The 14,777-nt window shown below is 39.9% G+C and overlaps 1 protein-coding gene across 2 annotated transcripts in view; it reads right to left on the bottom strand.

The window, feature by feature from the left end:
* Positions 1-14,777, bottom strand: part of KARS1 (lysyl-tRNA synthetase 1) — a gene marked incomplete at its 3' end in the record, with an annotated part of 44,315 nt that overhangs the window by 17,677 nt on the left and 11,861 nt on the right. For both annotated transcript variants that reach the window (XM_053692527.1, XM_053692518.1), the window contains 3 exon segments: positions 5,227-5,320; positions 6,217-6,379; positions 14,081-14,207. In XM_053692527.1, coding sequence (XP_053548502.1) covers positions 5,227-5,320; positions 6,217-6,379; positions 14,081-14,207 — 384 coding nt within the window.

The raw sequence follows: 14,777 nt of genomic DNA, 5'->3' as shown, positions 1-14,777 counted from the left end.
ACATTGTAGAGCAGATAACTCAGAAACTCTTCTAGCAGAAGAAATAGCAACCAAAAACAAACCTTTCCAAGATAACAACTTAATATCTACGGAATGTAAAGGTTCAAACGGAACCCCTTGAAGAACTGAAAGAACTAGATTTAAACTCCAGGAAGGAGTCAAAGGTCTGTAAACAGGCTTGATCCGAACCAAAGCCTGAACAAATGCTTGAACATCTGGCACAACTGCCAGTCGTTTGTGCAGTAGGACAGAAAGCAGAAATCTGTCCCTTTAGAGAACTTGCAGATAATCCTTTATCCAAACCTTCTTGTAGAAAGGAAAGAATCCTAGGAATCTTTATCTTATTCCATGGGAATCCCTTGGATTCACACCAGCAGATATATCTTTTCCATATTTTATGGTAAATCTTTCTAGTTACCGGTTTTCTGGCTTGAACCAGAGTATCTATCACTGAATCTGAAAACCCACGCTTTGATAGAATCAAGCATTCAATCTCCAAGCTGTCAGCTGGAGGGAGACCAGATTTGGATGTTAGAATGGACCCTGAACAAGAAGGTCCTGTCTCAAAAGGTAGCTTCCATGGTAGAACCGATGACATATTCACCAGGTCTGCATACCAAGTCCTGCGTGGCCACGCAGGAGCTATCAAAATCACAGAGGCCCTCTCCAGTTTGATCCTGGCTACCAGCCTGGGAATGAGAGGAAACGGTGGAAACACATAAGCTAGGTTGAAGGTCCAAGGCGCTACTAGTGCATCCACTATAGTCGCCTTGGGATCCCTGGATCTGGACCCGTAGCAAGGAACCTTGAAGTTCTGACGGGACGCCATCAGATCCATATCTGGAATGCCCCATAGTTGCGTCAACTGGGCAAAGATCTCCGGGTGGAGTTCCCACTCCCCCAGATGGAATGTCTGACGACTCAAATAATCCGCTTCCCAGTTTTCCACACCTGGAACGTGGATCGCAGATAGGTGGCAGGAGTGATTCTCCACCCATTGTATTATTTTGGTCACTTTTTTCATCGCCAGGGAACTCCTTGTTCGCCCCTGATGATTGAGATACGCAACAGTCGTCATGTTGTCTGATTGGAATCTTATGAATATGGCCTTTGCTAGCTGAGGCCAAGCCTGGAGAGCATTGAATATCGCTCTTAGTTCCAGAATGTTTATCGGGAGAAGAGACTCTTCCCGAGACCACAGTCCCTGAGCTTTCAGGGATTCCCAGACCGCGCCCCAGCCCACTAGGCTGGCGTCGGTCGTGACGATGACCCACTCTGGACTGCGGAAGCTCATTCCCTGGGATAGGTGATCCTGGGTTAGCCACCAACGGAGTGAGTCTCTGGTCTTCTGATCTACTTGAATCACTGGAGACAAGTCTGTATAATCCCCATTCCACTGTTTCAGCATGCACAGTTGTAATGGTCTTAGATGAATTCGCGCAAAAGGAACTATGTCCATTGCTGCAACCATCAATCCTACTACTTCCATGCACTGAGCTACGGAAGGACGAGGAATAGAATGAAGAACTAGAAGTTTTGACTTTCTGACATCTGTCAAGAAAATCCTCATTTCTAAGGAATCCATTATTGTCCCCAAGAAGGGAACTCTTGTCAACGGAGACAGGGAACTTTTTCTATGTTCACCTTCCATCCGTGAGATCTGAGAAAGGCCAGAACGATGTCTGAGTGAGCCTTTGAAAGAGACGACGCTTGTACTAGAATGTCGTCCAAGTACGGTACTACTGCAATGCCCCTTGGTCTTAGAACCGCTAGAAGGGATCCGAGTACCTTTGGGAAAATCCTTGGAGCAGTGGCTAACCCGAATGGGAGGGCCACAAACTGGTAATGTTTGTCCAGAAAGGCGAACCTTAGGAACTGATGATGTTCCTTGTGGATAGGGATATGTAGATACGCATCCTTTAGATCCACGGTAGTCATAAATTGACCTTCCTGAATTGTGGGTAGAATCGTTCGAATGGTTTCCATCTTGAACGATTGTACTCTGAGAAATTTGTTTAGGATCTTTAGATCCAGGATTGGTCTGAAAGTTCCCTCTTTTTTGGGAACCACAAACAGATTTGAGTAAAATCCCATTCCTTGTTCCGCCGTTGGAACTGGGTGTATCACTCCCATCTTTAACAGGTCTTCTACACAATGTAAGAATGCCTGTCTCTTTATTTGGTTTGAGGATAAGTGAGACATGTGGAACCTTCCCCTTGGGGGTAGTTCCTCGAATTCCAGAAGATAACCCTGAGAAACTATTTCTAGCGTCCAGGGATCCTGAACATCTCTTGCCTGAGCAAAGAGAGAGAGAGTCTGCACCCCACTAGATCCGGTCCCGGATCGGGGGCTACTCCTTCATGCTGTTTTGTTAGCAGCGGCAGGCTTCTTGGCCTGCTTACCCTTGTTCCAGCCTTGCATCAGTTTCCAGGCTGGTTTGGTCTGTGAGGTATTACCCTCTTGCTTAGAGGATGCAGAATTAGAGCCCGGTCGGTTCCTGAAATTACGAAAGGAACGAAAATTAGACTTATTCTTGGCTTTGAAAGGCCTATCTTGTGGGAGGGCGTGGCCCTTTCCCCCAGTGATTTCTGAGATAATCTCTTTCAATTCTGGTCCGAAGAGAGTTTTACCCTTGAAGGGGATATTAAGCAATTTTGTCTTGGATGATACATCTGCTGACCAAGACTTTAGCCAAAACGCTCTGCGCGCCACAATTGCAAACCCTGAATTTTTCGCCGCTAATCTAGCTATTTGCAAAGCGGCATCTAAAATAAAAGAGTTAGCCAATTTAAGTGCGTGAACTCTGTCCATAACCTCCTCATATGGAGTCTCTCTACTGAGCGACTTTTCTAGTTCCTCGAACCAGAACCACGCTGCTGTAGTGACAGGAACAATGCACGAAATGGGTTGAAGAAGGTAACCTTGCTGTATAAAGATCTTTTTAAGCAAACCCTCCAATTTTTTATCCATAGGATCTTTGAAAGCACAATTATCCTCGATAGGAATAGTAGTGCGCTTGTTTAGAGTAGAAACTGCCCCCTCGACCTTAGGGACTGTCTGCCATAAGTCCTTTCTGGGGTCGACCATAGGAAATAATTTCTTTAATATAGGAGGGGGAACAAAAGGTATGCCGGGCTTCTCCCATTCCTTATTCACTATGTCCGCCACCCGCTTGGGTATAGGAAAAGCGTCGGGGTGCACCGGAACCTCTAGGAACTTGTCCATCTTGCATAATTTTTCTGGAATGACCAGGTTGTCACAATCATCCAGAGTAGATAATACCTCCTTAAGCAGTGCACGGAGATGTTCTAATTTAAATTTAAATGTCACAACATCAGGTTCAGCCTGTTGGGAAATTTTTCTTGAATCTGAAATTTCCCCGTCTGACAAAACCTCCCTCATGGCCCCTTCAGATTGGTGTGAGGGTATGACAGAACAATTATCAGCGCCTTCCTGCTCTTCAGTATTTAAAACAGAGCAATCAGGCTTTCTCTGATATGCAGGCATTTTGGATAAAATATTTGCTATGGAGTTATCCATTACAGCCGTCAATTGTTGCATGGTAATAAGCATTGGCGCGCTAGAAGTACTAGGTGCCTTCTGCGTGGGCAAAACTGGTGTAGACACAGAAGGAGATGATGCAGAACCATGTCTACTCCCTTCATCTGATGAATCATCTTGGGCAACTTCATTATCTGTGACAGTACTGTCCTTACTTTGTTTGGACGCTTTAGCACAATTATCACATAATTTAGAAGGGGGAAGACACATTGACTTTCATACATATAGAACATAGCTTATCTGAAGGCACAGACATGTTAAACAGGCTTAAACTTGTCAGCAAAACACAAAAACCTTTTAAATCAAAACCGTTACTGTCTCTTTAAATTTTAAACAGAGGACACTTTATTACTGAATATGTGAAAAAATATGAAGGAATAGTTCAAAATTTACCAAAATTTCACCACAGTGTCTTAAAGCATTAAAAGTATTGCACACCAATTTTCAGAGCTTAAACCCTTAAAATAACGAAACTGGAGCCGGTTACAGTTTTAATCCCTCTACAGTCCCAGCTACAGCCTTTGCTGCGACTCTACCAAGCCCAGAGGGGAATACGATACCAAATGACGCCTTCTAGGAACTTTTCCAACTATTTTCAGGTCCTCACACATGCATCTGCATGTCTTGCTCTCAAAAACAACTGTGCAGTAATGGCTCAGCCTACAACTGCGAAGGCCCTTCCTGACTGGAAAAGGTGTCTAACATAGTGCCTGACGTTAAAAAACGTTCCCCAAGTTTATAAATGTGAAATACCAGCATAAACATGTATAAAATGCCCAAATAAAGCAATCGATTTTGCCCATAAAAGTGTCTACCAGTTTTATAGCCCATATTAAGCCCTTTATTCTGCTTGAGACTAAGAAAATGGATTACCGGTCCCCATGAGGGGAAATGACAGCCTTCCAGCATTACACAGTCTTGTTAGAAATATGGCTAGTCATACCTTAAGCAGAAAAGTCTGCTGTTTCCCCCAACTGAAGTTACTTCATCTCAACAGTCCTATGTGGAAACAGCAATCGATTTTAGTTACTGTCTGCTAAAATCATCTTCCTCTCACAAACAGAATTCTTCATCTCTTTCTGTTTCAGAGCAAATAGTACATACCAGCACTATTTTAAAATAACAAACTCTTGATAGTAGAATAAAAAACTACAACTAAACACCACACACTCTTAACCATCTCCGTGGAGATGTTGCCTGTGCAACGGCAAAGAGAATGACTGGTGTGGGCGGAGCCTAGGAGGGCTATATGGCCAGCTTTGCTGGGACTCTTTGCCATTTCCTGTTGGGGAAGAGATATTCCCACAAGTAAGGATGACGCCGTGGACCGGACACACCAATGTTGGAGAAATAATGGTGCACCTAGAATATCTTATTATGCTTCACATGCACGTGCAAAGAAAAAAATGCTGACACTAAAACAGTGATAACTTTTACTAGAAGTATTTCTATGTGCATTTATATTTTGACTGGAATGTCCCTTTAAATTAATTACAGAATATAATGGCATAAAGCCAAAATAGCTATAGTTTATTTTTTTAAGGATCCAGGCATCCTTTCTTTAAAATAAAAAAAAATTGTTGCAAGGGCTCTCACACCAATACAAAAACAGTGTATTAACAAGAAAAAATACCCTCTTAACTGCATGCACATATAATGACTTACTTAGAGTTAGCCATCACTTGCAGCTTCACACTTTCTCCGCGAAGATCATAAAAGATTAACTTGGCACCAGAAATACGTTTGGCATGGACCCTACCTAAAAAAACAAAAATTTAGCACGGACTATATGAACATAACATTTTGCACAAGTCTGAATGCGACCACACTGCTTGATGCTGTTAATATGTAACTTGTTAGAGCATATCCTTTTAGCATTAGTGATCCGATATAAGTGTGTGTGTGCGTGTAAGTCCCAGTCCGGAGCCACAATAACTGCATCTCCCGAGCAGGACACATCTGGCGACTGAGTTGGGCAACTGCCATTCCTGACTGGCATAGTTCCTGTTGCTCCAGAGCAGAGTTTTACCTGTGTTTAATCCCATTTGTGGAATACATAGTTATCTAGGATCACTTACTTTAAATTGCTATTAAATACAGAATTGCATAATTGACAGATACATAACAAAAAGACAATGTAATAAGCACTGCACTTACTCTGAATTTCAAATGAGCAGTATTTTTTTTTTCCTGGCAATTTTCAAAAACCTTAAATTTCCCTCCCATTTTGTATAATGCAATAGCCATCAGCCAATCACAGATTCACTGAAATGTTGCACATGCTCAGTAAGAGCCGGTGTCTCAAAGTGTGCATATACAAAGACTGTGCACAATTTGATAATGCAAATAAAAATAATTTTTTGTTGTTAACCCCTTAGGGACCACAACGTACCAATTACAGCCCTCCACCCTGTACCCTCCCATCCACTGTTCTGGTAACCGGAAATAGGGAGGTTTCGCTGTTGGGTATGTCGCTAGTCATTAAGCGGTTAAATTGTATGCTCTGAATCATTAAAGTTTATTTTTTAATTTAGTGTCCCTTTAAGCTTACATGTTATAACAAATCAGAGTATGTCATTTTTGCATTAGGGTGTCCCGTTAAAGGAGCGGCTTTAATTAATGTTAATCCTTCAAATAAGCAGAACATTTACTTACCTGCTACACTGACCACTTCTGTTAAATGGTCCCCAATCTGTAAATTACTGTATTTCTGAACGAAGTCTGCGAGGGATAAGTCCACGTGAAACTTGTGTGGATAGGGATCATCTTTTGTGCCTTTTAGCTGCTGAATCGCTTGTGTACGTATCTTATAATATTGCTAGAAAGAGGGGGTAGGAAATTTATATGAATGTCAAAAAATTTACAACATACAAAAAAAATAAAAAAAATTGGTTATTGAAAGTATTTCATTATGAACATGTATATAATTTATTTTTCTGCCTTACAATCTAAAATAAATTAAAAATAGTGCTTGTTCCACTTTCTTTCATGGAGGTTATGGTTAATACGGTTATATATTTTCTGTGAACTAGTGACCTCCCCCTCCCCCCACCTTCCTAACCTTATTCTGGTAGTCATTTGCCCTATTAAGGCAGATTATCAGTTTTGCTTCAACAATTATAATAGGGAAAAGTATTCTTCGCAATAGCAGTGGGCATACTAGGTAGCTTATGTATGAATATAAATGGGTACATATAAATATACTTCTAGTGACAGTAACCATAAAAAAATTAATGCACTATGTGCAGAATTATGTAACATCATCCTAGCAACACATTCAAAAATGAGATGCGCGAGATTAAACCCCCCCCCCCAAGGTACTTACCTTCCGCTCCTCACCAGCCACACTCAACTATGAACATTATAAAATCTTTTTCATGGTCTTACAGTAGAATCAAGAGAACTAATCATGTTACTATAAATATGCCTAATGACATTTTTCATGCTTGTACTGTATTCATATAGCAATTGTTTTGTATTGTACTAAAAAAAAAAAAAAAAAGCCTCACGGATGCGCGGTGTAGTTACAGCACGCCCGATTACGGTGACACTGAACTAACTGTAGCGCCCTCCTGCAGCTGTAGGCTGCTTTACCCAGTGTGGGAGCACACTTCATTTAATTAAATGGTGCGATCAGGCACGCTTTTGAAAAGAAGAATAAAAAAAATAAAGAATAAAAAAACTATACAGAATCAGAAGAGGCTGGCAAGGAGCGGAAGGTAAGTATACCTTTGGGGGTGTTAAATCTCTCACATCTATCGATTTTGAAGGCTTCGCTAGGATAATGTTACAAAAATCTGCATAATGCAGAATCAATTAACTTTAAAAAAAAAAAAAAAAAAAGGATTACTGTCCCTTTAACTATTAAAAAGGAATGTGTCTGTATAAATACATTATTAGCTATGCTGAATCAGTGCTAACCCACCTTAAGGTAAGAGGACAGAGCTACCTCAATCTCTGACGAACTACATATTTGCAATAAATTCACTGCAATATTCTTTACATGTGTATTAGTTTGTGATTGGTAAGCAAATCATACAACAATATAGTCATTTGACAAAATAAAGCTGCATTATTTTTTTCAGCATTCTCAGCTATGAAGGTACATAAAGTTTACAATTTGTGTTTTAAGTCCCTTTAAAAGGGATACTGAACTCAAATTTGTTCTTTCATGATTCGGATAGAGCACGGGTCAGCAACCTTGGCTCTCCAGATGTTTTGGAACTACATTTCCCATGATGCTAAAACATTCTTTAGGCTGAGCATCATGGGAAATGTAGTTCCAAAACATCAGGAGAGCCAAGGCTGCTGACCCCTGAGAGAGGGTATGCAATTTTAAGCAACTTTCTAATTTACTCCAATAAGCATTTTTTCTTTATTCTATTTCTATCTTTATTTGAAAAAGCAGGACTGTAAGCTTACGAGCCGGGCCATTTTTGGTTCAGCCCCCTGGATGGCGCTTGATGATTGGTTGGGTACATTTAGCCACCAATCAGCAAGCTGTACCCATGTGCTAAAACCAAAGTCGGGCCGACTCGTAAGTTTAAATTCCTGCTTTCTTTCATGTAATTAGCAAGAGTCCATGAGCTAGTGACGTATGGGATATACATTCCTACCAGGAGGGGCAAAGTTTCCCAAACCTCAAAATGCCTATAAATTACACCCCTCACCACACCCACAATTCAGTTTTACAAACTTTGCCTCCTATGGAGGTGGTGAAGTAAGTTTGTGCTAGATTCTACGTTGATATGCGCTCCGCAGCAGGTTGGAGCCCGGTTTTCCTCAGCGTGCAGTGAATGTCAGAGGGATGTGAGGAGAGTATTGCCTATTTGAATTCAATGATCTCCTTCTACGGGGTCTATTTCATAGGTTCTCTGTTATCGGTCGTAGAGATTCATCTCTTACCTCCCTTTTCAGATCGACGATATACTCTTATATATACCATTACCTCTACTGATTCTCGTTTCAGTACTGGTTTGGCTTTCTACTACATGTAGATAAGTGTCCTGGGGTAAGTAAGTCTTATTTTCTGTGACACTCTAAGCTATGGTTGGGCACTTTTATATAAAGTTCTAAATATATGTATTCAAACATTTATTTGCCTTGACTCAGGATGTTCAACGTTCCTTATTTCAGACAGTCAGTTTCATATTTGGGATCATGCATATGAATAAATCAATTTTTTTCTTACCTTAAAATTTGACTTTTTTCCCTGTGGGCTGTTAGGCTCGCGGGGGGCAGAAAATGCTTCATTTTATTGCGTCATTTTTGGCGCAGACTCTTTTGGCGCAAATTTTTTTTTCTGTTTCCGCCGTCATACGTGTCGCCGGAAGTTGCGTCATTTTTTACTTTTTTTGCGCCAAAGGTGTCGTCGTTCCGGATGTGGCGTCATTTTTGGCGCCAAAAGCATTTAGGCGCCAAATAATGTGGGCGTCTTTTTTGGCGTCACTATTGTCTCCACAATATTTAAGTCTCATTATTTATTGCTTCTGGTTGCTAGAAGCTTGTTCACTGGCATTTTTTCCCATTCCTGAAACTGTCATTTAAGGAATTTCATCAATTTTGCTTTATATGTTGTTTTTTCTATTACATACTTCTGTAAAAACGCTGCCTGGTGCTGGATCTACCAAAGTTAAGTGTATCTGCTGTAAACTTGTGGTATCTGTTCCTCCAGCTGTTGTTTGTAATGAATGTCATGACAAACTTGTTAATGCAGATAATATTTCCTTTAGTAATGTTACATTACCTGTTGCTGTTCCGTCAACATCTAATACTCAGAGTGTTCCTGTTAACATAAGAGATTTTGTTTCTAAATCCATTAAGAAGGCTATGTCTGTTATTCCTCCTTCTAGTAAACGTAAAAGGTCTTTTAAAACTTCTCATTTTTCAGATGAATTTTTAAATGAACATCATCATTCTGATTCTGATAATGGTTTCTCTGGTTCAGAGGATTCTGTCTCAGAGGTTGATGCTGATAAATCTTCATATTTATTCAAAATGGAATTTATTCGTTCTTTGCTTAAAGAAGTCTTAATTGCATTAGATATAGAGGATTCTGGTCCTCTTGATACTAAATCTAAACGTTTAAATAAGGTTTTTAAATCTCCTGTAGTTATTCCAGAAGTTTTTCCTGTCCCTGATGCTATTTCTGAAGTAATCTCCAGGGAATGGAATAATTTGGGTAATTCATGTACTCCTTCTAAACGTTTTAAGCAATTATATCCTGTGCCATCTGACAGATTAGAGTTTTGGGACAAAATCCCTAAGGTTGATGGGGCTGTCTCTACTCTTGCTAAGCGTACTACTATTCCTACGGCAGATGGTACTTCCTTTAAGGATCCTTTAGATAGGAAGATTGAATCCTTTCTAAGAAAAGCTTACTTATGTTCAGGTAATCTTCTTAGACCTGCTATATCTTTAGCGGATGTTGCTGCAGCTTCAACTTTTTGGTTAGAAGCTTTAGCGCAACAAGTAACAGATCATAATTCTCATAGCATTGTTAATCTTCTTCAACATGTTAATAATTTTATTTGTGATGCCATCTTTGATATCATTAGAGTTGATGTCAGGTATATGTCTAGCTATTTTAGCTAGAAGAGCTTTATGGCTTAAATCTTGGAATGCTGATATGTCTTCTAAGTCTACTCTGCTTTCCCTTTCTTTCCAGGGTAATAAATTATTTGGTTCTCAGTTGGATTCTATTATCTCAACTGTTACTGGAGGGAAAGGAACTTTTTTACCACAGGATAAAAAATCTAAAGGTAAATTTAGGTCTAATAATCGTTTTCGTTCCTTTCGTCACAATAAGGAACAAAAGCCTGATCCTTCACCCACAGGAGCGGTATCAGTTTGGAAACCATCTCCAGTCTGGAATAAATCCAAGCCTTTTAGAAAACCAAAGCCAGCTCCCAAGTCCACATGAAGGTGCGGCCCTCATTCCAGCTCAGCTGGTAGGGGGCAGATTACGATTTTTCAAAGAAATTTGGATCAATTCAATTCACAATCTTTGGATTCAGAACATTGTTTCAGAAGGGTACAGAATTGGCTTTAAGATAAGGCCTCCTGCAAAGAGATTTTTTCTTTCCCGTGTCTCAGTAAATCCAGCGAAGGCTCTAGCATTTCTGAAATGTGTTTCAGATCTAGAGTTGGCTGGAGTAATTATGCCAGTTCCAGTTCTGGAACAGGGGCTGGGGTTTTATTCAAATCTCTTCATTGTACCAAAGAAGGAGAATTCCTTCAGACCAGTTCTGGATCTAAAAATATTGAATCGTTATGTAAGGATACCAACATTCAAAATGGTAACTATAAGGACTATCCTGCCTTTTGTTCAGCAAGGGCATTATATGTCCACAATAGATTTACAGGATGCATATCTGCATATTCCAATTCATCCAGATCACTATCCGTTTCTGAGATTCTCTTTCCTAGACAAGCATTACCAGTTTGTGGCTCTGCCGTTTGGCCTAGCAACAGCTCCAAGAATTTTTACAAAGGTTCTCGGTGCCCTTCTGTCTGTAATCAGAGAACAGGGTATTGTGGTATTTCCTTATTTGGACGATATCTTGGTACTTGCTCAGTCTTCACATTTAGCAGAATCTCATACGAATCGACTTGTGTTGTTTCTTCAAGATCATGGTTGGAGGATTAATTTACCGAAAAGTTCATTGATTCCTCAGACAAGGGTAACCTTTTTAGGTTTCCAGATAGATTCATAGATCCATGACTCTGTCTCTGACAGACAAGAGACGTCTAAAATTGATCTCAGCTTGTCGAAACCTTCAATCACAATCATTCCCTTCGGTAGCCTTATGCATGGAAATTCTAGGTCTTATGATTGCTGCATCGGACGCGATCCCCTTTGCTCGTTTTCACATGCGACCTCTTCAGCTCTGTATGCTGAACCAGTGGTGCAGGGATTACACAAAGATATCTCAATTAATATCTTTAAAACCGATTGTACGACACTCTCCGACGTGGTGGACAGATCACCATCGTTTAGTTCAGGGGGCTTCTTTTGTTCTTCCGACCTGGACTGTAATTTCAACAGATGCAAGTCTTACAGGTTGGGGAGCTGACAGCACAAGGGGTTTGGGAATCTCAGGAGGTGAGATTGCAAATCAATATTTTGGAAACTCCGTGAAATTTTCAGAGCTCTTCAGTCATGGCCTCTTCTAAAGAGAGAATCGTTCATTTGTTTTCAGACAGACAATGTCACAACTGTGGCATATATCAATCATCAACGAGGGACTCACAGCCCTCTGGCTATGAAAGAAGTATCTCGAATACTGGTATGGGCGGAATCCAGCTCCTGTCTAATTTCTGCGGTTCATATCCCAGGTATAGACAATTGGGAAGCGGATTATCTCAGTTGCCAACCGTTACATCCGGGCGAATGGTCTCTTCACCCAGAGGTATTTCTTCAGATTGTTCAAATGTGGGGACTTCCAGAAATAGATCTGATGGCTTCTCATCTAAACAAGAAACTTCACAGGTATCTGTCCAGATCCAGGGATCTTCAAGCGGAAGCAGTGGATGCATTGTCACTTCCTTGGAAGTATCATCCTGCCTATATCTTTCCGCCTCTAGTTCTTCTTCCAAGAGTAATCTCCAAGATTCTGAAGGAATGCTCGTTTGTTCTGCTGGTGGCTCCAGCATGGCCTCACAGGTTTTGGTATGCGGATCTTGTCCGGATGGCCTCTTGCCAACCGTGGACTCTTCCGTTAAGACCAGACGTTCTGTCGCAAGGTCCTTTTTCCCATCAGGATCTCAAATCCTTAAATTTAAAAAGGTATGGAGATTGAACGCTTGATTCTTAGTCAAAGAGGTTTCTCTGACTCTGTGATTAATACTATGTTACAGGCTCGTAAATCTGTATCTAGGAAGATATATTATAGAGTCTGGAAGACTTACATTTCTTGGTGTCTCATTTTTCCTGGCATTCTTTTAGAATTCCGAGAATTTTACAGTTTCTTCAGGATGGTTTGGCTAAAGGTTTGTCTGCAAGTTCCTTGAAAGGACAAATCTCTGCTCTTTCTGTTCTTTTTCACAGAAAGATTGCTAATCTTCCTGATATTCATTGTTTTGTACAAGCTTTGGTTCGTATAAAACCTGTTATTAAGTCAATTTCTCCTCCTTGGAGTTTGAATTTGGTTCTGGGGGCTCTTCAAGCTCCTCCGTTTGAACCTATGCATTCACTGGACATTAAATTACTTTTTTGGAAAGTTTTGTTTCTTTTGGCCATCTCTTCTGCTAGAAGAGTTTCTGAATTATCTGCTCTTTCTTGTGAGTCTCCTTTTCTGATTTTTCATCAGGATAAGGCGGTGTTGCGAACTTCTTTTAAATTTTTACCTAAGGTTGTGAATTCTAACAACATTAGTAGAGAAATTGTGGTTCCTTCATTGTGTCCTAATCCTAAGAATTCTAAGGAGAGATCATTGCATTCTTTGGATGTAGTTAGAGCTTTGAAATATTATGTTGAAGCTACTAAGAATTTCCGAAAGACTTCTAGTCTATTTGTTATCTTTTCCGATTCTAGGAAAGGTCAGAAGGCCTCTGCCATTTCTTTGGCATCTTGGTTGAAATCTTTAATTCATCATGCTTATGTCGAGTCGGGTAAAACTCCGCCTCAAAGGATTACAGCTGATTCTACTAGGTCAGTTTTTACTTCCTGGGCGTTTAGGAATGAAGCTTCGTTTGATCAGATTTGCAAAGCAGCAACTTGGTCTTCTTTGCATACTTTTACTAAATTCTACCATGTGTTTTCTTCTTCTGAAGCAGTTTTTGGTAGAAAAGTTCTTCAGGCAGCTGTTTCAGTTTGATTCTTCTGCTTATAATTTCAGTTTTTTTCATTATAAGATTTAAACTTTATTTTGGGTGTGGATTATTTTCAGCGGAATTGGCTGTCTTTATTTTATCCCTCCCTCTCTAGTGACTCTTGCGTGGAAGATCCACATCTTGGGTATTCATTATCCCATACGTCACTAGCTCATGGACTCTTGCCAATTACATGAAAGAAAACATAATTTATGTAAGAACTTACCTGATAAATTAATTTCTTTCATATTAGCAAGAGTCCATGAGGTCCACCCTTTTTGTGGTGGTTATGATTTTTTTGTATAAAGCACAATTATTCCAATTCCTTATTTTTTATGCTTTCGCACTTTTGTCTTATCACCCCACTTCTTGGCTATGCGTTAAACTGATTTGTGGGTGTGGTGAGGGGTGTATTTATAGGCATTTTAAGGTTTGGGAAACTTTGCCCCTCCTGGTAGGAATGTATATCCCATACGTCACTAGCTCATGGACTCTTGCTAATATGAAAGAAATGAATTTATCAGGTAAGTTCTTACATAAATTATGTTTTTTCAAATAAAGATACCAAGATAACAAAAACAAATTGATAACAGGAGTAAATTAGAAAGTTGCTTAAGATTGCATGCTCTATCTGAATCATGAAAAAAAATTGGGTTCAGTGTTCCCAATCTAAAATGTTATTGACAAAAATATTGGAAGAACTTACATTAGGGTCTAGCGTTTCTTCATCAACAGCCGCTTCCTCTTCACTGGGCAGCTTCTCATTTTGATCCTTTTGTTTAGTTTCCTTTTCAGCAGCTTTTTTTTCTGCTTTCATTCGTCTTTTCAGCTCACTAAAACGAGAGCAAAGTATGTGATTTAACAAAATGCAGAACTATTATATGGCCCCCTAACATCTTGCATGGAGACAATTTAACTCCAGTATTCCAATCCATCACAAAACCTTTTCTTGGTATGCTTTATGGACTTTCTCAAATTGAACAGCTAAAACAACTTTCACTTAAATTAAGCATGATCTACAGAATGTCAGTTTAAGATTGCATGACATTTTACGAAGCTTATAAAATGCGGATTATAAAAATTCACAACCAGATATGAAATTATTAATTGCACATTTTGTGTAACGCTGATAAATCCCCAAGCTCACTTTAAAGGGATAGGAAACCCCAAAATTTGATTTCATGATATGGATAAAAACATACAACTTTCCAATTTACTACAAAATTTGCTTCATTCTCTTGTTATCCATTGCTGAAGGAACAGCATCGCACTACTGGCAGCTAGCTGAACACAATTAGCCAATCACAACAGACAAATATGTGCAGGCCTTAATCAGCAGCTAGCTCCCACTAATGTGTAGGATATGTGTGTATTCTTTTTCAACAAGGGATACCAAGGAGAAC

This window comes from Bombina bombina, chromosome 1 (assembly GCF_027579735.1).
Source record: "Bombina bombina isolate aBomBom1 chromosome 1, aBomBom1.pri, whole genome shotgun sequence".
Taxonomy (NCBI): Eukaryota; Metazoa; Chordata; class Amphibia; order Anura; family Bombinatoridae; genus Bombina; species Bombina bombina.
The sequence above is the reverse complement of the archived record's forward strand: the minus strand, read 5'-3'. Positions and strand labels throughout refer to the sequence as shown.